Source organism: Chamaea fasciata, unplaced genomic scaffold (genome assembly GCF_029207755.1).
Source record: "Chamaea fasciata isolate MVZ Bird 193981 ecotype frontalis unplaced genomic scaffold, bChaFas1.0.hap1 SCAF_8, whole genome shotgun sequence".
NCBI classification, from domain to species: Eukaryota; Metazoa; Chordata; class Aves; order Passeriformes; family Sylviidae; genus Chamaea; species Chamaea fasciata.
Genome location: NW_027094093.1, coordinates 13210505 through 13238334, shown reverse-complemented (window position 1 = coordinate 13238334; position 27830 = coordinate 13210505). Strand labels below are relative to the sequence as shown.

Sequence of the window (27830 nt, the reverse complement as noted above, 5' to 3'; positions counted from 1 at the left end):
CCATTACATATGTACACAAACTGACTTACTGGACTCTCTGCACCCCAAATCCATGCAGTTTTCTTCATCAATTCACCACAAGATAGTTCTAATCGAAGAGAGAGAATGAGGGAAGCAATTTCTTTCTGAAAGACTGTGCTACATGTCTAACTACAGTCTACAAATGTTTACTGTTTCTATGTGAACTAAACAAGAAATTAAATATTTCAGATAGCAACCAGTCCACTTTTTTTTTTAACATATAACAAAAACACTCCTTTTGACAGTGTAGAGTTGTAAGTCTGTGGCCAGAATCTGTGGCCAGATCTGGGCCAGCTGAGAGGGGTTAGATGAGATTCTGATGTCCCAATATTTCCCTTTTATGGGGGTGTTGGTTGTTCTTTCATGTCCTCTTTTAAGTTGGGTAAGTGATAGAACTGCACTTAAGAGGTCACAGAAGTGTTCTATAAAGGCACAAACACAAAAAGAAAGAGTAAGGATGGAACTCATTTTACTATTGTTTTCTGTTCTTCCTTATCTCCAAGACTTTTATGAGCTAACCATCACGATTTGCCATAGATCTTGCAGGTAACACTTTCTCTAAATACTACCAATTTTATCACCAAACATTTTCAAAGGTAAAAAGGTGACATGAAGAAAAATGTTCTTAGTCCTTAGAAAAAGTGTTTCAGTAAGAACGTTGCTGGTTGTGTCTGTGTTTTGGGGTGTGAAAGAGACCTTTAAGAATTAAGAATAAGTAAATTATGATTCATCCAGAACTATTTACAAGTGAAGTTAATGATTCTTCACGGGCAGGCTGCCTTCAAGGATAAGTCTAGTATATATAATAATTGTATAATCCAGATCTATCCTTCTCCTCTTTAGTTCTTCACTGTCAGTGCTGCGCTCTTTGCACAAAGATGTGGCTTTCTCTTGGGATAATCTTTTCTCTGGGGATACTAATTCCTGGAAAATTCAGCTTGAAATTGCAGTATGACAGGTGAGTGTGAACAGGGTTTCATGAAGAATTGAGCATGCAGTGAAAGTTCCAGAAACTGTGTAAGAATATTAACAATTTTGAGCTGAAAACTGGACACAGGGTTACTAAGCTGTAAGTTCTGTAAGACTGGGAAAGAAAACATAAAGATGGGAAATGAAGAATGAGACAATCATATCCAAGCCAACAAAGACATAGCTACAGCTGTAGGAGCCACAGAATGGCCCTCAAATGCATCTCAGGATGTTCTGCTTCCATTAGTTGAAATTCGTTTGGCTTAGCCTCTTTCATAATGATCTTTGAAACCAGATGCTGCAGGAGTAAAATGCTTTTTCTGATTATAAAGCAAGGGGTATGACTGAGCAAAATTATATCTATTAATAAAAGACAGCTTAGGTTATGTGAAAAAGATAGTGAAGACCTGTTGGAAATCTGTAACAATTACCCAAAAAAAAAAAAAAAAAAAAAAAAAAGGCAAGGGTGTTATTCTAGACATGTTCAGAGAATAGAATGAGATTATCACATTTTTTTATTACAGATTAATATTTTGAAAAGTATGAAATCTCTAGTTATGCTTTATTTTCCATTCTCAGTTCCACTTCAGAAAATAAGTGATGTAAAATTATTCTGTTTGCCTATCTAAACTATTTTTGTTCCATTCACCCTCAGCTTTCAAGGAATGGTAGGTAACTGCCATTGTGGCAGCTGGGATAGGGTGGGCATGAGCATAGTGTGGAGGTCACCCATCCACATATAAGTTTATACATGGAATTTTCTAAAGTAAACAGAGAAAGTAGTCTGGTGCTGAATGCCTCTAGACAAATTATATCTCCTGGAATATAGTCATAAAAAGGACAGAAAACCAAGCAATACCTACAGCAAGTAAGTTCCCTCATAATGTACCCATTCAGCAGCTCTCCTGGAAAATCTCCTGGCAGAGCATACAGAGTCACTACTTCAAATGCATTATTTCCTTGGATAATAGTCAATCTTTAGATTTGTATCAGAGATGCAGTTAGAACCTGATTTCACTGAATAGAATTCAGCAGGTCCCTGCTAATGTATTTTTCATTTTTGTTTCTAATTACTGTTCAGAATTGAACCTGTTGAGTACTTGCATGGGATTTAAAAACAGATATTGAATGGCCAGCATGACTTTGGGTGGGCAGGAACTGCACAAAGACCAAATTATTAGTAAAGCCCATTTTCACTGTCCTCTTCTCTGTTTAACAATGAAATGAAATATCCAATCTATGACCATCCAAGGACACACAGCTTGTGCTGAAAATAGTCCTTTAATTTGCTAAGAAAGAATTTTAAAAACTGCAGTTCTCATGGGGTCCCATGGGCTGACTTTGCACTTCTTCACTGAGAGATTTAGTCCATAATCATAAACAAATGTATGCTTTTTAATCTTAGTTTACTATTAAAAATGGTTTGTCTCCACACTGGCTATTGTGAAAGGTTTATCAGTAAATAAGAGCTGGCCATCTGGCAGCAATCTGACTGTCTGGAATTTCTCTGATTTGGTGTAATTAAGACATAATGTCAATGAGGATAGAAAGATATTACAGGATATTGTTTCCCTTCCTGATAGACAAAGAACAAAGCAAGCCTAGGCATTTAGAGAGAATAAACTCTGAACTGCAGCTGAGATGTTTATTCTGCTAGCAAAGATGTTTATCCTGCATCTACAAGGTTCATTACAAAGACATCATGACTGTTGTACCAATCCGTACAACATGACTGTTGTACCATTGTGCTGTGAGCAATACAAATATAATTATTTTGACCCACAGATATGGGGCTAGCAGCATCTCATAAACCAGTAGTAAACTGCCTGTTTTAACTATCAAGTTCTCACTCAACAAAGGTGATATTTTCAAGAGAGATGTAAAAACCCCACAAATTCCCCTATTCCTCTGGGGATAAAGTGAATTAATAGTGAATTCTATTTGTATGCATATTAAGCTGATAATTGTACATTCCTGCATGGAAGCACAAAAGATAGCAGTTGCAGTTTAGATGATGAGAGCATATTATGTTGATGCCCATAATGACCATGACTTGCTTTTGCAACAAGAATTTCTGTTACAAAAGCTTTGAAATGTAAAATGTTCATTTTTTATACTTGTCCGATAAAGACTCCACTGAAGTCACTAAAAGAGACTGTGAAGCAGTTTTTGGTTGCCACCAAATAGGAAAGTTTCTAGCATTCCCCATTCTATTTTGTTCTCATCAGGAGTGGATAACTGGTCTCCCACCTTTGAGTAATGCAATGCAGTTTCAACATCCACTCCTCACTCTGAAACCCTTTCACTGGAAACATCACACTTGCTGTCAATCCTGGAAAGCTGATCTGAATGAACACTGAAAAATACAAAAAGCCTACAAAGGCCTTTTTAACAGAACATACTGATTTGGGTTTTCTGCATTTCCATCTATTTTAATTTGTTCTTTGTAAACTTTAAATATTTTCATCAGATAAGGCTGTAGTAGATGAAAATTTCATGGAATCTCATGAAAACATATACTAAGACACTGGATTCTGTGTGTCTTCTCTAGAAATATAAAATGATAGGTTCTGTACCAGAAATTTTTATTTCATGTGAATTGAGTAAGAATATGCAGTTCTAGACACCACAATATTCACTATTTTGGAATAAATTGGCTATTCTCATGACAAGCAGTTTGTGGACAACTCAAGTTCCTGGCAATGTTCATTTATCATAACTATCAAAAGTTTCTGCATGCTGAAATAGATCAGCCAAGCACAAAGTTAATCTGGAATAATTGAATAAATCCCAAATGTGAGGGGAAAAAAGTGGCATTTTATCAAACAAGCAGTTTATCATGTATTACCAATGTCCTCATTTTGGTCCTGGTCCTGAAAAGGCAGAAACACACATCAGGGCTCATGCAAGCAGTTGGCTTCTGTGAAGCTGGTATGGTGAATAAAGCACTGCCACTGGCAAGGAAGCAGAGAGGCTAATGCTCTAGGAACAGAAAAGTCACATCACTTAGTCCTATTTGCAGCCAAAACATTCCACAAATTCATAGTTCATGTTTTTGTTGGAACAGCACTGTTACATGCTCTGTCTTCCTTATACATTACAAAAAATGTCCTTTTGACTAATGAAATCATGGATACTTCACCAGACGTTAAAACTGAACTTGTTTCTCTGCTGAATTTCCAGGGATCAGGTTTTGCATATTGTGCCAGAAACACTACAGCAAGTCCAGCATCTTCAGCTCCTTTGCAGTACTTTAATGGTAAGTAAAAATAACCACACGTGCCCAATGAGCAGAGTGGGGTCTTGGGCTGTAAAACAGATATGCATGTAGCTTATGATAGGAATGAAGGCTAAAGTAAACTTGAAAAAGCTTTATTGAAGTATTTTTTTGTGTTAGTGTAGTATGGGATTACCCTTCCGCTACCTGAAGGAATTTATGTGAAGAAGTTAGTTCCTTTGCATGTCTCTGTGAAAGTGCTGTTCCTTATCAATGGCGCCTGAGTCAATAAAAACACTAGACCTGTGCTGTGTGCTCTATGAACAGATGACTGGAGAGTTACCAGGACAATTTGAAGGAAAACTTCTTTCTTTTGTTGATATGCAATTACTCCAATATATTTCTCATTCTGAAAACAGAGCTTCATATGTGCATTTCTTTCTTCTCTGCACAGCTGGATTTGTGGGAGCCCCTGCTGCCTGAAGACATCAGGTCTGGGGAAGACCTGCACATAAGGGTCCCAGCCCCTCTGGTGCAGGAGGTGAAAGACACCTTAGATCATCATATGATCTCTTACAGGTACCACCTCTAATACCTTGATGGGGGAGTGCGGCTCTAATAATCTTCCTTGCTATCAGAAAAGGACCAAGCCCTGTCTGATAAACAGTCAGCTAGTACTGGCAATAAGACCCAACCTTTGTTCCAACTTACCTTGACCAGCCAAACCCAGAGATGCTGTATGAACATGTAAAAGCCCATTCCCCTCTGCCCTATGTATTTACCTTCCACCTGTCCTGGACTGTGAATTTGGAGCTGGAACCTGAAACAGCCCAATCTGTCTTGTTTCCTGCTGTGGCCTTCTCAATGGTCACTGAGAGGATGCACTTGGATATATGACTCAGTTTTTTAGCCTGAATTCAAGAGGCCAAACTCGAGGTAACCACTACTTAGAGGAGTATGCTTTGCTCTTGAAAAGCATGGATATCTGAATGGAGGGCCCTTCCACTTCCGGAGAGCTCAAAGTTTCAAATGTGTCACTGCAGGGAAGCAGTCTCTAACTCTCCTTTTCCTTTCCCTGTCTCTTGTTACTCCTCTGGTTTGGAGAAGAGGCCTTTCTAAGTGAATATTCAGCCACTTTCTTAAAAAGCTTAATTTTTCTACCCCTATCCCCTTGACCAGGCTGGTGAGAATTTCCTGGCACCATCCAGCCAAAGAGAGACATCCCAGCTTGGGACAAAGATCCCAGTGGCAGGTGGGCACTGTGCTCACAACTAGGAGTCACAACCTGCAAATGTCCCACAATGTTTTATCACACCTACGCAGCCATGTCTTCCCTAACTTACAACCAGAAGATCTAATCCAGATACAAAGGATGTTTATAAAGGCAAATGGGATTAAATAAGATCTATTCTTCACACAGTCCTGTTCACACTTGGAATTGACTTTTTCAGGTAACCAGTAGCTAATTTAATTTAGCTGTATTTAATATAAATAACTCTGTAGTCATTCAGGGCTGATGACAAATGGCCTATGGACATACACTGACATTTACAAATCAAAGATGAGTTTAAGGAGGATTGGTGTCACTTCAAAGCTGTTTCGAGTTAAAGCTGATCTTGACATCCTGCATCTTGCCTGACAAGTTCCTTTAGTAAGTGTGATGCCCTGACAACCAGAGATTAAGAGATACGAGTTTGGAGCCAGTACAATTTAGTATGAGGTTTAGATATTCAGTACTTAGACAACATTCCAGAAGATATTTAACCTCTTTTTTATGTCAAGACTCTTCATTTTCTAGTGGTTTCAACTGATTCTAGTGGAAATTTAAATACTAAACTGAAATAAGCAGCTCAGCTTTGTTTTCCCTTGGCCAGAACTGTATCTACCTTACAAAGGGTTCTAAAGAAAGAGAGGAGTAATTATTAGTCAAGATGAAAATTTGGGGTTTGTATTGTCAAAAGGCTGAGATGAGTGCAACAATAATAGAGTCAAAGTTCCTATAACAGATTCAAAGCAGGAACCACCCTTTAGAAAGCACTTGTCATGCAGGGAAGGTAACATAACAGTTAGGTAAATAATGATAGAGACATAAATGACAAATTATAATAAGGACATCAATATTCCAACTGTGTCAGACCCTGTGGTTTCAGTTCTCCAGAGCACTGATAAGGTATTTTTCGTGTGTGGTTTCACTTCATGGGAATTTTCACTGCCTGAATTTTAGTTTGAAGTTTAGATGTGAATAAACATCAAAGCTCAAAGTTAAAGTCAGCTGTAACTACTGTTAAAAGTTTCTTATGTGCAGTTTCCAGAAATGCTGAGAAGTGCCGCTGTCAGCAGAAAAGCCTGTTAGTGCTTCCAGCATTTGAGATCAACAGTGTTGGAGCTACCTTTGCAATTGTCTTATCGCAAGCATTTACAATGAGCACAGATTTGCAGCAGTTACAAGTTACTGATTGCAGTGAGAAAGAACAGCCTCTGATCCTAAGTCCACTGAAGCCAAGGAAAAGGTTTTATTGGCTCCCTGGATCATGGAATCATGCCTGTGTTATACTAGTTTCTGAGCTATTTTTGTAGCTAAAAAGCAAAAAGAGCTATTTGAAGGAAATAAGGGGTTTGTTCTGATTTTTGTAAATTGCAATGAATATTTCTGTGAAATATTTGCAAATTGAAAATGTCTCAATAAAATACAATGAAATCCTAATCTTAATTTTTTTTTCTTTTGCTTCCTTTTTTCAAAGGTGATATTTTCAGAATTTTGCTCAAAAGTAGAAGTGGTGAAGAAAAGAAAATTTTGAACTTTTTTCTTGGTAGAAATTTGACAGCTTAAAAAATCTGGTAAAAATGATTATTGTTAAAACCCTGTGAAAATATCAGTACTTTGAACTTCGTTTTATATGAAAGTAACCCTAATGTTGATGGTGATGATTTTGCCAGGCAAATCACGACAGAAGAGGTTAAATCCTTTCATTTGCTGACGTAAGCAATGTACCCACCATGACAGTTCTGCAGTAACTGTTCAGGACTGTTTTCTAGCTTCCCTTTCCCCATCCTTCAGGGTCCTAATACCTGATGTGCAGAAACTTGTGGATCAGAGCATGCCAAGGGAGAGGAGCAGCAACAGACAGGACTCAGGAGGTTATGTCTACACCGAATATCATCCAATGGAAGAGGTAAAGAAGAACCTAAGTCTGCTTGTGTACTTTGTTGTTTTCTGTTCTGTAAATGCCACAGCAGGCAACTCTGTGTTTGCAGAAAGTTCAGCTGAGGTCAGTGGACCTCTTTCTGACTTTCTTCCCTAAAGAATCAGTCTTTACTTTTTGACTAAAATCCTAGCCCGGTTGAATTGAATATGGATTTGCCATTGATTTTGATTAAATCCTCAATTCTTTACTGAACAAAATATAAAATGCTTTGTGCAAAGTAGCTGCACTGTTTTGCAGATAATATTCCATGGTTCGTTTGGTTGGTTTGCTATCTTTCTACCCTGTCATTCTTTATCTCTAGTATCTATTAAGTCCCAGTTTGTTTGGTGCTGAGCCAAATGTGAAGTACAATGACTATTGTGGTGTCTGGAATCCCAGTGAGGAAGAAGAGATGAACAGTGGGAGATCTGTAAAAAGAAGTAATTTAAAGGCAGGATTTGGCACTTTAGGAGAAAACAGTGTCATAGGGGTGGGCAGTGATGGCTTCTTGGTGCCATGTTTCACACACCAGTTAGCAAACCTGGAGAAAATCAGAACATGGTGGTAATTCTTTCTCCTAGCTGCATAATGAAAGTGAGAGAACAGAGTGAACCCTCACATATGTTTTGCTTGAGCTACTCATTGAGGATGACTGCTGCTGACTCAGATGTGGAAAATCAGTGGTGAGAGGGAAGAGACTGTAATACTGTTTTGAAGAGTTGATGGTGTGGCTTCTTGTCTAGGGCACTCAACAGGAAGATGCCCAATAGGATGGGCATGTTGAATGAGATCCAGAATGAAGTATCCATGTTGTATTGCAGCAATATTCTCTTTTAACACCCAGTGAAATATGGCCATGCCTTTGCACAGAGGCATGTGAAACACCTTCCATGCCTGTAAGTGACATCACAGACTGAAATAAACTGAGGAAAATGTTGCTTGTCTAAACAAAAGAAAATGCTTTAAGGTGGAAATGGGAGTGGGAAAGAGAAGGAAACTCCCACTTTGGACTAAGAATTCTTCGCAATTATTTCAGATTTATCAATGGATGACTCAGATTCAGAAGAACAACAGTGAGCTGGTGACTCAGCACGTCCTGGGGAAGACATTTGAGAATCGCACAATGTATTACCTACAGGTAAGGGAGGAAATTTCCCTTAATAATAAAATATATCTTAACAAAAAAAGTACTTAGGAGAAGACAGGATTCAGATGTTTCCTAAGATAGTGTTCATCCCAATTCACTGAACAGGAGATGGTTTTACTCCTCTACATTACGGTAAGATTTGCCAGCTTTCACAGACACTATCATTATGAGCTTTCTATTGCTATTATGTACTGAAAACAACAAATTTAACTGAAGCCTTGTTTAGAAATACAAATCAAGCTGAAACTAGCTTGGCAACAGCTGTGTGTGAAGACAAAGACTTTTGGTTTGGCTTTTTATTACTTTTTACAGCAGATAGCCTTTCTGCTAGCAGTATTCCATGACTTTTTTATTGGACATACTGGCAAAAACCATAGTCTTAGTATTTGGCTTAGTTATTGCCGAATCTGTTCGTATTAAAGAGTAGTATCAGATTACCTTTTTGTTATTCTTCTTCTAAAAAAACTTAAAATTAAAAATCTTCAGCTTAGAGCAAGCACTCCTGTGAATGACAAATATAAATGAAAAAGGAAAAAAAGAAACTGTTCTATTGACTGCTCTATTGACACTCCTGCTCAACAGACAGTTTAAAACTCATGCCTTGTGACACTATAGAGACTGGGTTATTAGGAAAAAGAGTTTGTTATAAAGATATCAGTACTACTACTACTACTACTACTACTAATAATAATAATAATAATAATAATCTCAGATGGTTCAATGGCATATCAAGGTACGTCTTTTATGTTTTTGTATAACATTAAGCTATTTTATTGTAATGTAACAGTTTTTAAATTATCACATTTACATTCTCTCAGATCAGCCAACCATCAAATAAATCCAAAAAGATAATTTGGATGGACTGTGGGATTCATGCCAGAGAATGGATCTCTCCAGCCTTCTGTCAGTGGTTTGTGAAAGAAGTGAGTCCTTACTCTTCCATTTAGATAATAAGAAAACCATATCACTTCGGACACTTCAGTTCTCTTTTCTATTGTGGTACCAAGAATTATGCTTTTCTGTTAAAATGTGATTTGCAAAATTAGTGTATAGTAGAGATATCTGTGGAGACTAAAGTCCAGATCACAGTTTGAGATATGAGACAGTATTAGGTAGTGTGCCAGTTCCTCCACCTGAATGTTTCCAAAGTCTTCTGAAACTTGTATCAACCTCTCCTTTACCCACAGTGCTGTTGGGTCAAGCCTCTCTGTATCAAAGTCACAGACCTCCTGAAATAAAGAAAGCCTAATCTATGACATAGCAATGTTCCATTTGTATAGAAAGTACCTGGCCCACTGGAGATCAAGTAGATTTTGGGTACCATGGTGATATCCAGGAGTGACTGATCACCTGATGATAATTCTAAACTCCCTTTTTTCAGTGATTATCACTAAATTCTCTGCTCAGTGCTCTGTATTTTTTCTTTTCAGATTGTTCAAAATTATAAAACTGACCCAAAGATAAGCAGATTTCTACAGAATTTGGACCTCTATGTCTTGCCAGTTCTCAATATTGATGGCTACATCTATTCCTGGGAAAAAGTAAGTAGTGAAAATCTGGGAACTAGACTGAAAGTTAGATGGGCCTAGCATGTTTATATACTATACTTTTAGATAGAATCATTGAAATTATACTTAAACAGAAAACAGCGAAACTCACATAAATTCTCTCATGGCAGAAAGATTTTGTTTCTTATGGCAAACCAGTGATCACTTGAGATTGCGGAACTAAATATTCCTTGCAAACATCATGAGACTTGGGAAGACAAAACACAAGACCAATTGGTTTTGGGTTTCTGGGGATGGGATTATTTCTTTGATAACAGCTCAAGGCCTGTTTGATGGACTGAAGTGTGTCTACAAGAGTCATTAATTCTTCATATAAGATGTCAAGTAGCAGATGGGTCTTAGCACCTTTGCACAGGACAGAAGAAGAATTGGTCATATCAGGCTATTTGGTTATGAAAGAGGTGTTCCCTCCCAAATAATCTTCCTTTTCTGATATGGAGAATAATGCAAAATGTTGGTCTTTAGCCACACTCTCACCGTGCTTCCAGGCCCCTGTGCCCAGTTGAAGCATCTTTTAATGCAGAACCTTTGGATGGCCCATGACTACCATCATGTGGCTGTCTCCCAGCTTGCTCCCTGGCAGGTGTGGGGTATACCAAACACCACACTTGGATGCACAGGTAATTCAGCTGGGTAGCTCATACAGGCAGTGCAGTGAGGTCTGCACAGAACCAAGTATAGCTGTGAGTACAGCAGGGAACCAAGGAGCAGTAGAAAGATTAGCTGACAAAAAAAAATAAATCTTCCTGAATTGGAAGCATACTACCATCTCTTATTCCTCACAATGTCAAGTCTCGCTTAGGAGTGCCACACTGCACAGAAGCAGTTGAGTACTACAGAAAACATTATACTTAAAGAAAAAATGGTCAGGAGGCTTATTTCAGGGTGCATGCAGGTTTGTGGCAGATGACAGCCTGGCTGTAGCAGATGAATTGTTCTATCACTGAGCTTTATCACCGTTGCACACAGAGTTGTACTCTTATAATACCAGGGTCAGTAAGAATGCAGAGGTCAAAAATTAAGGAGTATTTACACCACATATTCATTGGACCATATGGATCATTGAGTTTTTATTATGTAACAGAAGTTGCTTTTCTTCAGGATCGTTTGTGGAGGAAAAGCCGTTCTCTATATGAGAATGGCACTTGCTACGGCGCAGATCTGAACCGAAACTTCAATTCATCCTGGGGCAGTAAGTTTGAAGCATTTCAGATCATGAACACAAATGTAAAGCAAGAGTAATAATTAGTTTCTGAAATAAAATGTAGTCCTATAAGAAAGGAAAATTCATCTTGTTGTCATCAAGGCCTATGTTTAAATAAAATCTTGGTTTGTCAAAATATTAACTTACTGACTTTCAACCAGCACTTATTTTTGTGAGCAGAAAATTGCTCTTATGTAACTATACCTCTAACTCTCTGCAGGAGCAAGCATCAGCTCTAGGAAGGAATGCTAGGAGTTAGTCACTTAACAGCCAGCATTTACATTTGCCATGAATTTCAAGGAGCCTCCGAAGCTTCCCTGGCATGTGGTATACTCTGGTGGTATCAGAGTGTTTTCATGGCAGCCATCCTGTAAATGCACAATAAATATTTCAATCCTGTAGCAAATTTTAGTTGCTACTTACTGAGTGTAATGCTCAAGTCCCACTGAGCTGTCTAGTCCCCTGCCCATATAAACACATGCCTTAATACTCCGAGGTAAATTTCCCAGTTCCCTCTGAACTGGTGTTCTATATTTCTCCATTGATTCAGTGTTTGTATTCCTCTCCAGGTGTTGGCATATCTTTTAACTGCAGCAGTGATGTCTTCTGTGGATCTGGACCAGAATCAGAGCCAGAGACAAAAGCCATGGCTCAGTTTATCAGAAGCAAGAAAAGTGACATTTTGTGCTATATAACAATGCACTCCTATAGTCAGCTCCTCCTCACTCCATATGGTTTCACAACCAAACCTCCAAGTAACAGTGAAGAACTGGTAGGGCAAAACATTCATATTCATCTTCTACCTTTGTGGAGAGCAAGTACAGACAGTAGCATGTGGTGCAACTTTACTTGCACTCTTGCCTTTCCTTCAGAGGAGCTAGGCTTGTTCAGGGACTTGGCTCCCAGAGTTACTGCTTCTCTGTTCAGTATCAGTAAGGTTTATTTGCCTCAGAAATCTTAATTCTTCATCTTAAATCAGGAAAAACTGAACTACTACAGATAGGGTTAATGTAGAGCAAGATAAGCGGAGAAGAGCACCAACTTTTGCTGCATACAAGAATGAATTTGCATTCACACATGGTTATGATTGTATCCAGAAAGGGTATTCTGAACATGCTCTCAGAAAAATGAGAGCAAATTAAGAACCTATTTCTTGGTTACTTCTGCCCTCAGTGTCTGAGTGTTCTGATTTCAGTTCATTTATGTGTGTATTTATGAAGATTCCAGTAACTGAAGCACTTGTAAGAGTATGAGGGATTTGGGTTTGGACTTCATATGAGTCATCGGAGAAGTCATTTATTTTGTCTATGGATCAGTTTCTGAGGATGGTGGGATACAGTCTATGGCAATTAAATGAGTAAGAGGTCAATCACTGCTGTAGTCAGTACCAGCATCTTATACAGCATAGACTCAAAATGCTCCAAAATACAGGCTCTAGCTTTACAGTAAAGCAAATAGCATCTCTACCTAGTAGCAGAGTAATCTTTAAAATTTTAACACAATTTGCATTACAAAGAATCAAGAAAAATTTGTCCAAATTTTCTAATGGGTTCCTCTAAAGACTTGAAGTAATATCAAAACCTAAAGCTGATCATATGTAAATGTAAAGCTGAAAGAGACAAAAATTTTGGTCCACTCAAAATAATTGCCAAAGATACTGCCACTGATGTCAATGCTGTTCCTATTTTGAATTTGCAGATGCAAGTTGCAAAGGAAGCAGCTGCTGCATTGACAGGAAAGTATGGGACCATCTACAAAGTAGGACCAACTGCTTTAATTTTATGTAAGTTTTTTAATGTTTCCCTTTAGTTGCTCTGTGTTTCAAAGAATTTTTGTGCCACATGCATCAGCAAGTACTGTTTTGCTGAGTTTCTACTTTGAGTATATTTAAAGGGCTGGTTTGGTGCAACATATCAGCAGCAGTCATTTGAGTACAAGATAACTCTAAGTTATAAAGCTGACTGCAGGAATGAACGAAGCATTGGTCAGAAGTTAGTTCCTACATGGATTCCTCACAGATCCATCACAGGGGACAGAAGGAGATTGGTGGCAGATCATCCTGACCTTGCTGAAGTCAGCAGCAAAAGTCCTGTTTGTCTTCACTGAAATCAAGCAAAAATTAAAATCCCAATCAGGTCTACAGTTACTCCATCAGACATTATCAGATGGCAGCTGCTTGCAATTCTGTGTGAAGTGTATCGGTTTCAGCCCTGTTCCTAATAGACTGGATGGCCACATCACGAACACATCATAGCTAATACAAGTTGACAGCCTTTACAAAGAGGATTGAAGGCCCTAGAGACGGCCTAGTAAACCCAATATTTTCCCAGTAAGCAATAAGTCACGCTAGTCAGTGAGAACAGTAAGTAGCTGGCTCCAGAACCCACGCAGTTTGCATATTCCATTGGCTGTCTCTGCCAGTCCCTGAGTGCCAGTCCCTGAGCCACAGACTGCATGAGCAATGCAGTGTAAGTGTAATGCAACTTGCCTGTGCCTAGGGCTGCATTTTGCCAGGGTTTGTACTTACACCGAATAGGTAAGAAAAACAATCCACCAGGAAGAGGAACAGAGATACAGGAGAAGCCAGAAATTTTTCAGATTTGACCAAAATTATGCTTTAAAAAAGAAAAAATTCTAGTCAGTATCCGTGTAGGAAATGATGTACAAGAACAGATAAACATCCAATCCATCTTGTACCCCACACTAGTCACAGTAAAAGGCTAAAACCACAGAATCCCTGAAACTCATCCCCTGTTATTGTACCATATTATCTTATAAAGAATCGTGTCACTTAGGAAACTCCATGGAAGACTTAGTACACCTAAGAGTTACAGCACCTAGAAACTGTTCTCTGTGTCACAGTGATACATGGTTACTGCTTAGTTCAGGGATTCTGGTATAAACTTGTATTAACTATAACAAGAAGTATTTTCAAAGAAGCATGCTTAATACAAATATCTCCTCTCTATTTTTAAATTCACAGACAGTAACTCGGGCTCCTCACGGGACTGGGTCCACATGATTGGCATTCCGTTCTCCTACACATTTGAACTGCGAGACACGGGTACCCATGGATTTCTTCTCCCTGCTAGCGAAATCCAGCCCACGTGTGAGGAGACTATGCTGGCTGTGACAACTATCATAGACTATGTTGATAAGAAGTACTTCCCCAATGGAGATGTGGTGCTGACCTCCAGCAGCTTGGGCCTGAGCCTTTGCCTGAGTATTGTACTTACATGGACTGCTCTTTGAAAACAGCTTAGCCCAGCAAGAGACTCACATGAAAAATACAATGTCCCCTCAAAAATAAAAAGTTATATCAGCAAAGGAATTTAATGTCAAGTATTTCAATAAAAGCTCATCCCATAAAATAAAAGGATGTGTGGCTTGATAGCTATGTTTTTGGGAAGAGGGAAAAGATAAAGAGCTGTGGCAATTTCCCAAGATTCACTTGCTGACTCTGCTTATTCTTTAAGCGACCTTAAAACATTCATTCATGACATGGGGACAGAGCACCCATGGGGACAGAGCACCCATGGGGACAGAGCACTATTACTCCCTGGTTCTTTGGAACATGTTTTCAGGGATGCACCTGGACCTGTGCAGCCCTTCTGTCAGGCACAGTCCTGATCTGTCACAATCTTCCTTACTGCCTGAACGTGCTGACTGCTGTGTGTTGCTGGCCTTAGAAGGATGCCTGTGACTTAAAAGCCTTCGAATCCCACTACAGAAAATTGGATGGCTTCTTTGTCCTCCACTTTTCTTTCCTAACTTCTTGGGACTTTTTAGAAAATACAGGCCCTCAAATGCTGGTGAAAGGTCATGATCAGGAAACTATCTACAGCAGCCTGAAACAAGGTGAAGAGTTGAATTGGTGCAAGCATGAAGGGAGGTGTGGCCCTGACAATTAGATGCAGTCAGATTACTGAAGATAGAAGGTGCCCAAATCCTCCAAAAGTTTGAAAGGGAAAAGGAAAAGAAGGATAAGGACGGGGTGCTATTCCTACAAACAGACCAGAGAGTTATTTTTTTGCATTGTCAACTTCCAAAATTGACTGGTGGTGACATTTATCCTCCTTAATTTAGACTCCTGAGGGATTTCATTAAAGATTGTACATTTTAAAAAGTCTATTTACAAAGAGGTTTTTATCTTGCCAACTACCTTAATTCTTTGGAGCTGACTCTACAGAAGGGGGTCCAGTTGTTTGCTCTCCATCATTTGGGGGAGCCTGCAACCTTCAGGGATTTGTCTGGGATCCTCATGCAAAACTGGAAGCTCAGTGGAGTGCCAGAAAAAGAAAATGTTTCAGCCCATTGAGCAGGGACTCTCCAGTTGAACCACTCAAAAGGGAATGCCAAGGTAAGAGCTTCTGTGTTGTTACAGCCAACATCAGAGGGTGCAGGGCATTCACTGAAATAGGGAAGGCCTTTTTTAACCTGTACTCTGCTTTTGAATCCAGGAGTCCCTCATCTCAGAAATATGTCCGCCAGGCTTGGCTACTACAGGTAACAGATGGGGGGGTTTTGTCATAATAGAAAATTAAGAATCCAGGGAATAAGAAAATAAAAAACTATGAAATTTCTGATTTTCTTAGCAAATGTCAAGATTGTGCTTGAAAATTGAAAGTGTAGTAACCAGTGATTTTTCAACAAAATATTTCCAGCTTTGGGGAAGAGAATGCTGTCTAATTCTCTTCCAACGTTGCCAAGAGAAGGATGTGTATCACTTCACCATGGTACTATTAAAAAAAAAGATAAGATACAAGCTTGCAGTCACTTTTCCATAGCACATCCTATTATCATTTTGTCTGTATTACTAGTTCACAAATCTTAGCTCCTGTGTTCATTGTCCACAGATTATTACCAATTGGTGTAACTAAATCTGCCTAACTCCTGCAGGTTCCCCAGAGCATTGTCTTTCCAGACCAACCACTCATGTACAGTAAGACCCGTCTGTTGTTAGGTGCTGGAGCAGGTGTCACTAATTAGCACCTCTCCCCACAGAAGCTACATTCCCTAAACTTCTGTTTTATTTAGGATGTGACTTTAAAGTCCTTATATTTGTATTTGTATGTTCTGTCTTTGGAACTGTAAGAAACCAGACAAGTCCATCTGGCCCATGACTGTGAGCTATCTTTAAGCAAGTGATGTTTGACTACAAGTGTTCCGTAGCCATTTGCTGGCGAGCTGCAGTGAAGCTCCCCGGTGCCACCAGCAGCAGATGGCAGTGCCCTCTGGGAAACGATGCCCACATGCTGACCTGGCCAAAGCCAGCCCAAGCCTGGGTTGCCACCAAACACTTTCCAAACCTAACCCATGACTACACTGGTAGAAGAAAGCTGCCAACAGGGCTTCTTTTCTGGATTCAGAGATATTGCACAGCTTCTATGCCTAGAGCCAGAGAGGAAGGGAGCTGGTTTTGCTGGTTGTGGGTATCTTTTGATAGAAAGGTTTATCACTAAAAGATACAACCAGGTGTGTCCTAAGTTAATTAGCAGGCTTCTGTGGAGTGGCTCAGTCCCTCATTAGCTCTTCTTGTTGTAATAACATCCATCAGGCATGGGAAGATACTCCTGAACATGACACTGAGGCAAGAGGATATGGGGGGATTTTACCACCAGCATTTCCAGCATTCAAGAATCATAGAAGTGGAGAGGAAGCCTTTGCCAAAAAAAAGAAAAAAGAAAAAAAAATTTGGCAATAGTAATTACCTAAAGAATGCTTACTGATTATGCCTGAGTGTACAGCTCCTTGGCTCTGTTAGCAATAGCTCACCCCTTTCCATAGGGAAACTACAAATGAACATAGTGTGGAAGCAGCACCTTGCCCTCACTGCAGAACAGACATCCTGTAAGGAGTGCTTACAGCCCCTCTTAGGAACTATCATTGCACAAGCAAGGCACAATCACTAAAAGGTCAAAGCTGCAGCAAATTGATGTTTACAATTTCACCTGGGCTCTATATTTCACATACCCTCCCAGTTTGCAGACCTCTCTGTGTATCTGTTGCACTTGTACAAGAGTGACATGTATGGCTGACAAAAATCACTGCAGAGACGGTGTATTTTACCAACTGTGTTTTGCAAAGGAAAATTTTAAAGAAAAATGTAGTGTGACTGTCTCTGCTGAAACTCCCCTTACTTCATGAATCCTGGCTTTCTCTCTCCAGCATTGCTTTGTTGCCTTCTCTGGCCCTTGACAGTTTTGCTTTATGATGAAGTACAGAAGGAGCTGCATTGTGGTCTCTAGTATATTAGCAGAAGCACAGCATTATCCTACTGAGACTATAGTGGGACTTTAGATTCACTCATGTAAACACATGCTATACAAAAAGTTGTCATGAAAAACTAGAAAAGTCATCTATTCATTGTCATTTCTCCCCAATGATTTTACCAAGATCCATGCTCCTTCCCTTTTTTTCTCACAGTTAAACACCTGTAATATGCCTGCTTTATTATATAATCTGTACTGTGAAGGTTTAATTACTTCTGGTCATTCCGGTTATTGAAAAAAACAAGGGCATCCCACTTACAAGTAAGAGTGTTCTATCTGATCCTTGTTAACATTTTGTCTGTAGTACAAAAATAAAGATTGACAAAAGGACTGTCAGTGTTCTCATTCCATTTCACACAAGGAGCTCCTCTCTCTGCTAATTTTTCCTACATGCTATGGTAATTTGATACAGTCCTCAGGCTCTAACAAGTTAGCAACACTGCCCTCATTAAGGAAAGTGAACATATCACAAGGGAACTATATTATTAAATGACTGTGTGTAGCCTCATTTCTTAGAGCATCACATGATAGAAAAGCAAAAACCTACAGTTTTGAGAGGGCAGTAGAAAGCATCTCTTACAGATCACCTTCTGGGGAAGCATTTGCAATTCAAGTTGTTACTTCCTGATAAGCTGCTTATGTTCCAAATATCATTCTTCCATGAAGATTCTATTCCAAGTGAAAAACTCTCAGACTTAAATATCTTACACTGCATATGAAAATTGGGAGGAGTCTTAACCAGAACAAACCTGCTCAGAAACACAGAATGTTCTCAGTGTGTTCAGACAATTTTCAAAACATAGTCTGGGGGCCTACTTCAGACAGAAAGATCAGGCTCTGATTGAAAATCAAAGTATCCTGAGCTGGTTTTGGGGTCCCTTTAGCCAACAAGCTGTAGGTACACATGGTCCTGATAAGCTTTATCTCATTGCCCATGTATTCTTTTGGCTTCATCTAGAGCTGAGTTTCCTCAGTTGGGACTATCTGGGATGTCCAGTCACAAAATCATGTATCGTACACGAAAACAACAGCAGAACCCATTGCTTTATTGAGACATGCTGTTCTAACAATTTCCTTCCTTGTACATGGCTGGCCAAGGCTGCTTTGTTTTCATTACCACTAAGCTGAGAAGGGACAACTAATCAGACAAAATTACTGGGGGTTATGACTGGGCATCAAGATTAGTAAACTTGGGTAGTCTTAATCTTGCCTAGAATGCATTTTATATTTCTTGTATCTGTCTTCCAACAAATCCGCATGATCCTTGTTGGTATAAAATATAACAGAATAATTTGATAACAACCTGTCATCACTTGCTCCTGCCTGCCAAATCTCATGTGGTCTGTTTATGTGCGCGGTAGGCATTCATAAAACCCACTTCTTTTCTGCAAGCTGGAAAACAATATGAGTGCACTATTCAGACGTGGTAAACGGAAAGAGTAAGTGCAACATCATCATCACACCTTTTCATTCACCTCAGTACTCTGACTTAAAGCACATCCCATCACAGCTGCACTCTGTTGTGTGGGAATGCCTCAAATGAAGGCAATGCAATTTAGGGAGAGGTGGTTAAGATTGCATAGTATCAACTGGAATGGAAAATCCCTAGAGGAGGGATAGCATTTGTGAAAATATTGGATATTTATTGTGCTGACAAAGATGTAAGTACCCTGGATTCAGCAGTGGGAATGAGGAAATGGATAGGTCACAGATGGACTAATCATGCCATTTTCCTAACTTTAGCTTCTTCTCTACAAGTGTCTAGAAAGACAGGCCTTGCTTTTAAAATGCAAACTCTTCCTGTCCTCAAACACCCATACTGCTTTACCTGGGAGGTTTCTGAGGAGGAAAAGGATTACTGATGAATGTTCCTTATCTCTGATTAGTGAGGCACAGGGCGGAAGAAGGATAAAATTAATGAGGGAGATACTGAGCACAACCAATAACCAGACAGCAAGCAACACACAAGTAGGCAACCAACTCTGTGGTAATTAGATGTAAAAGTCTATTTGCCAGAGACACATAACTGAAGTTCCCATCCTGAGACTGCAGTACAGGCCTTTATGTCATTTACTACTTGCGCCAGGGCAAGTCAATCAACTGACTGCAGCAAGTATTCCCCATTCACTGCCATCACCTAACACACAAAAAAAGTATGTTTGTGTTTTATGTCTGTGTTTCTAGTTTCTAAACACAAAAGAGAAATGCATGAACCTATGAAAAGGCCATTTTACTCCAAATTTTATCTTCTCACTTCAGTCACTGTTTCTGCAAAGTCTTTGGATTTGCCTCTTGGGACTTTTTTTTTCCCAAACTACCCAGTCAGAACAAATGAAAGAGATTTTTTTTACCCAGGTTTTGTGGGGGCTTATGCTTCAGATTCCACATGAAAAATGAGTCTTCACTAGGACGAACAATGTCCCTTATGATTGACGACTTGTGATACGGGAATTGCTCATGAATTTGTTGATGTTTGCTTCACCAGTTACCTGTGACATTTGTCTGAGCCAATCACAGTATGATTGTGAAAATGCTTAAAGGGATCATTATCTAGATGTAGAAATCTGGGAAAGCCAGCTCGGCGTCAAACCATTGACTAGGAAATATTATAAAAGGGTCATCCACAAGGATAACAAACCATCCCACACCAGAATAATATAATTCTACTGGGGACATGTTTGCACAAGACTGCACAGCCAAAATGCATTACTTGGCATTGCTCCCATCTCAGAGACAGGTATTAAGCTACTTGTGCATGGACAAATCTATCCTGATGTATTTCGTCTGCTATCCAGAAAATCCCATTCATTTCAAAAACCTGTTAGTATCTTAAATGCCCAAAATACTATCCAAGGATATTCTCAGCATGCAAGCAACTGGGATCAATACCAGTCTTGAAGAGCAAGATGAAGAATAAAGTTGAATAGCACTTATTCATGGAAAACAATCGAAACCATTTTTTCATATAATTTGAAGTGCCAAATTTAAAGGATTCTTGAATGCTAAGGCCATCTCCATCATGATGATCCCATGTCTTATTGAGTAGGACCAGGGTATAACTCACTTTTTGTGACCCTGAGTTATCAAGGACATGCTGGGCAAACAGCCAAGGTAATACAAGCTCCATAACAACTATCTATATTTAAAGTTAACATGATGGCTAGTCCATGATGGCTATGCCAGTTGGAGGAAGGCTAGCCCTTCCAGCTCTGGTAACTGCTTGACTTAGTATTTTTTTAGTGCATAAGAAACATTATAAAGTAAAGCATATATCTTGCAAGTGAGAGAGAAGTCATGCAGGGTAATCAGCAAAGAAATGGGAAGAAGTAGTAGAATGATAAGGTGGAGAAGCAGTGAATCCAAAAGCAGTTTGGACACATTTTTAGGGAAAAAAGTCAGTAAAACCCTTATGGCTTCATCTGCACATAGGACTGTCATTGTGTGTGCCAGCAGAACAGATCAAGAGATTGATAGGCGTCCTGTTCTATTTAAAGGACACAGAAATGTGTGGAATCAAAGAAGTTAGAAACGGGAAATGGAAAACTATCTGTCTCCTAGGATTGCTCTCTGGGGTGCACTCCTGGGTGATTGTCTACTTGAGTCAATAAAGTCTCAAGCTTTCCTCATCTGTGTTCTCCTCCAAACTGTGGAGTTGTCTGTTTGCCCTTCAGCTTTCCTTTCCCAATGTGTATAACTCCGTTCAGCAGATGCAGTTTTCATACATATACTTGTTTTGTTCAGCAAGGTTTACTTGTCTTAGCCACTTCTGTGGATCTCATGGACTTTCAAAGATCCAGGACAGACATTGGCTTCACCTACTGATTATCTTCTGACACAGTGTTCCATGGATTTAAAAAGAATAAGTTCCAGAAACTGTCACTTCCATTAGACTGTATGGATAAGATGGATCACAAATGTTTTTTTCAGTAGTAAAAATATAGGGTTTTGTCCAGGCTGCTAGCAATCTGATATTTATCTACTGTATGTTTTCTTTATAATATCTGAAGATTGAGTTCTTCAACTCAACAGAAGAGATTTAGTTCTTCAACTATCTGCCAAGGAAAATCAGGAACTCCATTGGAATTCTCTAACTAAGCTAGCTGTTGAGACAATGCTTCTTCAAACCCTATACCTACTAGCGTAGGATCACTCAAATTGGGTGGTCTGGTCAGTCCCACTGATATTATTCTTCAGTCCAGGTGAAGGTCTTCTTAGAGGATCTATGTTGGTGCAAAAATGACCAGAAAAGAACAAGTTTTTTATTTTTTGAATCAGCAAACATGGCACTTTCCCATGCTGTAAACTTTCAGGAATGGACACCATTTATTTTACCTCCCTGTACATCAAATAAAACAACACCTACTGCAGAACTATTTTGGGGTTATATTTGAACAGCAAAAAAATACTTTTTTATGGGACTTCAGTATCTCCAGTGAGGCCAACACAATGAAACCCTCATGGTTACTGAAAGTGTTACTCTTAGTAGAAAGTGAGACTACTCAACAAAGCACATGTGAACTGAAGGGAAAGAGATCCCACTTACATAAGGTACCTGGCAAGATGGACCACAGACACCGAACAGGCCCTACTCACAGCCCTGTATTCAAACTGAGACACAGAGCTTTAAAATGAAAAAGGGTTTCAAAGGAAAAGAAATTGCTTCCAAGCTCAGGTCTACTCTGAAAAAACATACCATCCTAGAGCTAATCAATATTTTCTGCCTATCACATTTCTTCCACAAAGTATTTTTAGTAATGTAGTGCAAATTTCTCATTCTGCTTTTCTAAAGAAAAAACATGAAAAGCATTTGATAGAATGTTTAACAGGTATTCCAGTGAAATACACTGTATTCAAAGGTCACTTTCATTTTGAGAGACCTTAGATTTCTACATGCAGTGCAGCAGCTCGTACTTAAAGGGATAAACCCAAACGTTAACATGGTGCTGTCGTATTCTTTGAAATGACTGACTCCACCTCTTTCTCAGCTTAAAACACAAAAATACTTGAGAGAAACCCATCAGGAGCATTACTGTCATGCTGTGTCAGGAGGAGGCTGCAGTGAGCTGGTGAGGAGTTTTGACCTCACAGAAAGCTGGAGTGCCTCAGAGGACTCTTCACTAAAGAACAACAGCATTTTCTATCCCAAGAGTGGAAACAGAAGCTGCTTAAGGAGAAATCATCCTCTTTGTTGAGTACTCATTTTTTCTAGATGAAAAGGAAGAGAATTTGTAAAACCACAATGTACCTCCAAGATGTAAATAAGTATTGTTTAATATGTTCTAGAAGAAAATATAGCTGACTACAATTTAAAAGGCAATGTTAAACTTCCTGTACTGACTATTCCAAATTTAAGCTTGAAATCAGTCCAGCACATCGACAGTGTCTAGGAAATTTCTAAGGTTTCTGTCACCATGGTAGCTAAGTGGCAATGGGCTTAATCCTGCACTCATTGAGTCCATAGTCAGACTTCTTCAGGCCTTTGCAATGCTGGATCTGACCCTGTAAATCCTAACATACTTGAGCCCACAGCTTGATTTTTAAAACCTTTTTTACCCACTTTCCCACGGCAAATTGGGTAGGGAATTCTGTGGAAGCCATTCACTTCAAAGATGTCCGGAGGAGATTTCTTTCATTCAGCAACAAATCCATGACTGATTAAAAGAACTATGTTGACAGCCCTACAGGAAGCCATGCCATCTACTCCTTGGGCAGCAGGCAGTTTTGGCAACATGTGCCAATTTAGAGGACAGGGAACAGTAAGGGAGGGGAATCAGGAGTCAGACAAGGTCCCTGGAAAGTTGCAAGCTGTTTTAAAGAGAAGGGAATTGTTTCCTTGGTTAACGCAATTCCCAGTCTCTCACAGCCAACTAGACAAATCAACCATTATACTAAAACATTTATACTGTCCTTTGTGGATGATGATAAAATGTAATGATTAGATAATATGCAGGAGTACACATAAAAACTCAACAAAATCACCAGGTCTATGACATAAAGATGCTTCTAAAAGCCCAGGGCCATAGACATAAACACTTAGGCTCTAATCACCTTCTGTTTTTATCCTCTTTTCCTCAAGAAATAAGGCCTGAGAGATCATACTGCCTGTCTCTCAGTCTCTCCTTAATAACTTGTGAACCAGCTGGCTGCCTTCAGCCAAACTGGCAATGTGAAAGAGGTCACAAAAGCAAGAAGTACTTGCAAGCCCTGTAAGAAAAGGTGGCTGCGTGGAGCACAAAGCCCATGTTTGTGCCTTTAAGAGGGAAAGGGGTACACGTTGAGGTCAGTAATTAGGACTTGTTTGAAAAGCGCTGGTGGGGGGCTGCTCTTCAAGAGAAGAGCAGAGGAAATTGCGGGTGCCTTTTGGCACACTTATGATGGAAATTGAAGAGAAGTGGGTTACAGACTGTGTGTGGGCAGGGACACAATTTCTGAGAAAACTAGACTTCATTAATTCTGCTGCTTGGTTGTATTATTGTTTTCTGTAAAAATGTTGAGGATTATTAGACATAGCTGGTAATTGCATTACCAACATGAAAAGGCCTTAACAAAACCACGAGGGGATGGATGAGAAAAGAAGCTCCAATACTAAGAAACCATGCAAAATGTTATACAGAAGAAGAGCCAAGATCAACATATAAATGACACTGCATGTTGACTAAAGTAATGTATGTGCTGAAAGCCCTCAAAAATAGGAAAGAGCCTGCAGGGCATTTAGAGTAAGGGTGGCACCTTCATAAATTGGTGTATGTTTTTGGACATACCAGAGTTCAGCCAAAGGTGGTTCTGAGAGTTCTTTGATCCCTTGGGAAGTTGGACAAACTGAAAGACCTTATACATTTCACTGTGGCTTCCTGTGGAAGTGTTAAGTCAGAGCTGACTATTGCATGCTCTAGAAACACACTTTAACAAGTTTCAGTTTTGAAGGAATATGCTTAGAGCATCAGGATAAATGCTTAGAGAGAAAGCAAGCGTCAGCCCTAAGAAACCACATCCTTCAGACAGATCTGAAATGAGGCCTGTGGGAAATGAGGAAGCTATAAGCTACGCAGGAGCTGCCCTTATGGAAGTGACTGAAAAGTCAGATTCTGCTCCCATTTGTGGCTTGAAAAGAAAGAGCAAGCCTATTGAAATGATGGGCTTTTTTCCAATTTAAAGGCAATCTGGGAATAAAACCCGGTTTCTACAAATTTAGCTCCTGCTGAAAAGACTGTCTCACTCTTCAATTGTTAAACTACTGCTTTTAAAAAAGCAAACAGAAGGCAAGGCAAGGAGGGAGTTTTGTTCTACAATAAGAAAGATCTGTTAAACAAATACCCCATATCTTCATCAGATGACAGGATGATAATTTGAACAACTTTTTCTGTTGTATAAGTGTCACAAGGCTCAAAGGGACTACTAATTCCCTTTCCTGCAATGACTCAGGCAAGGATTTCCCTTAGTTTTGTTATTAGCCTAGTTGCTATTTTTCCTCCTACCCATTTTGTTGCTTAGGAGACTGCTTGTCACGAAAAAAACTCCACGAAGAAAACAAAATTTGAAAAAAACCCAAAATCAAACCACACACAGGTCCCTCCTACCCTCCACCCAAAAAACAAAACAAAACAAAACAAAACAAAAAAAAAAAAAAAAAAAAAAAAAGAAAGAAAAAAAAAAGCAAGCGCAAGACAAAGTCCTGCCACTGCTACGCCAAGTTATAGAATGCTGAATGCTCTTGTCTCCTGGGATATCTGCCTGCACTGAAGGAACATGCTGTATTAGTATAAATAGTTGCCAAGGAAGTAATTTTTCAGGCACAGACACAGTTTGCTCTCCAAAAACCAGGTAGTAGAGATTTATTTTTTGTGTCTTTGGTGCAGTAACAGAAGTTTCTCCAGCTAAATCATGTAACTGGGCAATGACTTTTGTGGGAGAGGGTTAGTTGGAAGACAGAGTCACAAATCAGAGCAGCAATTTCCCTGTCAATACATTAGGACTGTACAGTTCTATAATAATTATACTTACTTCCCTATGTAAATATAAGAACAAATTCTTTTCCTAGGGAGGTTGTTTAGTACACATTCTAGTTCAGTATGATTATGAAGCCCCATAATAACTTCTCTGCCATGTTGTCATCAGGAGATCTCAACCTGCTTTCTAAGACTGGTCATCATAATTTCTTCTCTTTGCCTTATATTTTTTATCCTCCCTTCCCACCTCTCACTTTATAGAAGGTGAAACTGCAGCCAAGAGCTCTGGTCAACAATAAGAGATGCTGAAAATTCCTGGATTCTGGTCCAGACTTCTAATGACAAGAGTCATGACTATCACTCTAAAGAGAAACCAGTGTAAAATGCTGTACAACACTTCATGCATGGTAGATAATGAACCCTGCATTATAAGCCCTGTCTTTTGTTATTTTCTCATTTTTTAAAAGGTCCAAATACGTAATATCTTGATAATGGGTTGAAGCTCTTTAGATTTCAACTCTCTTGAAAATCCTGGTTCTAATTTTAGGATCACAGCTACAGGTTTAAGAAATTAACGTCAGGCTCCTATTCTTGACATGCTGAAAGTGTGGGTTTCTGGCACATGCATTTAAAAACGGATGTGTTATAAATTGGCTTCCTAGGGCCTGAGGACTTTGGAAAAAGGCTTATTAAAAGTTATGCAGCATTAGGAAGCAGAACACGTTCAAAAACTTCGACTGTACAAGATGACTCACAAGGTTATACCACCGATTTTGCTAGTAACACCAGAGGAAAATTATGTCCTAGATCAAAAACACTCAGATGTTGTGAACTTGTTCCTGGGGAAGGCATGTGACACATTTTACCATGATTATTTCCTCAGCTGAATGAAGTGACTGAGAAAGATAGTATCAGCATATCCAATGCAAGCAGCAGGCAATGAGGGGATAAGTTCTCATGTCTCGATCTTGCTCTTATTTGTAGATGCTGACACATCTCCCTTGGACTTCAGGAAAGTAGGACTGACACCAATATAGCAGTTCTTAATTTCCTGCTTTCTTTTCCAATGCATTCTTCCTATCTGTAGCTCCCTGTGACTTGTCTTTTTAGATTCCCTCTCCAGGAAGCTTGTTCATGTCTTCCTATCTCTTTGCCTAAGCCAGTGTAGCTATTCCCCTTTATATAACATTTGCTTATGAGCCAGTGGTATCTTTGGAAGAGCTGGTACTTTCAATGACCTATCTGAAGCATGGACAAAATGATAAGACTGTTAATGCCCTTTCAAAATTACTGTTCTCCCATTGGCAGGGGCAAGGACTCAGATGGGTTGTATGTGAACCAAAATCTATGATCAAGAAAGGACAAAGAGACAAGAACACTTTCCCAAAAGAAGAAAGCAGATGAGGTTACATTCAAAATATGTACTCCATCGTGGAGTGACAACCTATGGTTGGAGACAGGGTCATGACCAACCCGCCCTTCCTTTATTCTGAAGTTGGGAGAATTTATGTATTAATTTCTATTTCTTTAGCTCTTAAGACCAATACCAAGAGGTCAGGGCCATGCTATAAAAGGTATAGTGACATTTAAAATAAAGACAGTTCTTCCCCCTAGACAGCACACACCTTGCAACCCTAGACAGTATGCAGCACAAGGAGAGTGACACATTGCAAAAGGGAGACATACGGGGGGCAAAGCAAAAGCCAAACCAGGGACGCTAGAGCAGGCTTGTTGCTCAGTCACAGGCAGAGGCAAACATCCTGATTGATGTCTGCTGCAAGCTAACTGGGTCATGCTGGCTGAGGGTATGAAGCAGATTTCATTTCCATTGCCATCCTGTTTTGCTGCAGGTAGCAGGAAAAGCACAATGCAACTTCAGGAGTCCACAGATAACTGCCTGGAACTGACAATACTACCCCCTTGCCCCCATCACAGGGAGAGAACTTTCCTCAAGTATGGTTGCTTTAATTCCCCCTCATTTTTAATGCAAGCAAGAACAACTGAGTCAGATTTGAAAGTCAGGTCTTCTGGCTCCAGCTCCTGGACTTTGAGCTCTCATCTGTCTGTTACCCCCCTCAGCTGGGAACTGCTCAGCTGAGCTGGGAACACTTCACATCCATGTTCTTCGCTGATTTCCTTTGTAAACCTGTTGTGCCTCACTTCCTTAGATAATAAGTTCTTCAGTATCCTCACTGTAGTCTGTATGTACAGCACCAAGCATTACATGGCACCAGATCCCTTCTTGGAGCATCCATAATTTACTAAAATTCAAACAGACCTATAGGAAGGGTAGAGGAATAA

The 27830-nt window shown here is 39.5% G+C and overlaps 1 protein-coding gene across 1 annotated transcript; it reads left to right on the top strand.

Moving 5' to 3' along the window:
* The first annotated feature begins 899 nt into the window (after positions 1-899).
* On the top strand, positions 900-14662 carry CPO (carboxypeptidase O). The gene is made up of 11 exons (XM_066189239.1): positions 900-979; positions 4174-4249; positions 4662-4786; positions 7266-7380; positions 8429-8530; positions 9358-9462; positions 9970-10080; positions 11209-11299; positions 11881-12083; positions 13010-13094; positions 14295-14662. The coding sequence occupies exons 1-11, from the start codon at positions 900-902 to the stop codon at positions 14561-14563; spliced, it is 1362 nt and encodes a 453-aa protein (XP_066045336.1). The 3' UTR covers positions 14564-14662.
* Positions 14663-27830: the final 13168 nt, after the last annotated feature.

Coding starts and splice junctions, on each gene's coding strand:
- CPO (XM_066189239.1), top strand. CDS start 900: ATGTGGCTTTCTCTTGGGATAATCTTTTCTCTGGGGATACTAATTCCT. Junction 4,250..4,661: donor TCCTTTGCAGTACTTTAATG/GTAAGTAAAAAT, acceptor TTCTCTGCACAG/CTGGATTTGTGGGAGCCCCT. Junction 12,084..13,009: donor CAAGTAACAGTGAAGAACTG/GTAGGGCAAAAC, acceptor TTGAATTTGCAG/ATGCAAGTTGCAAAGGAAGC.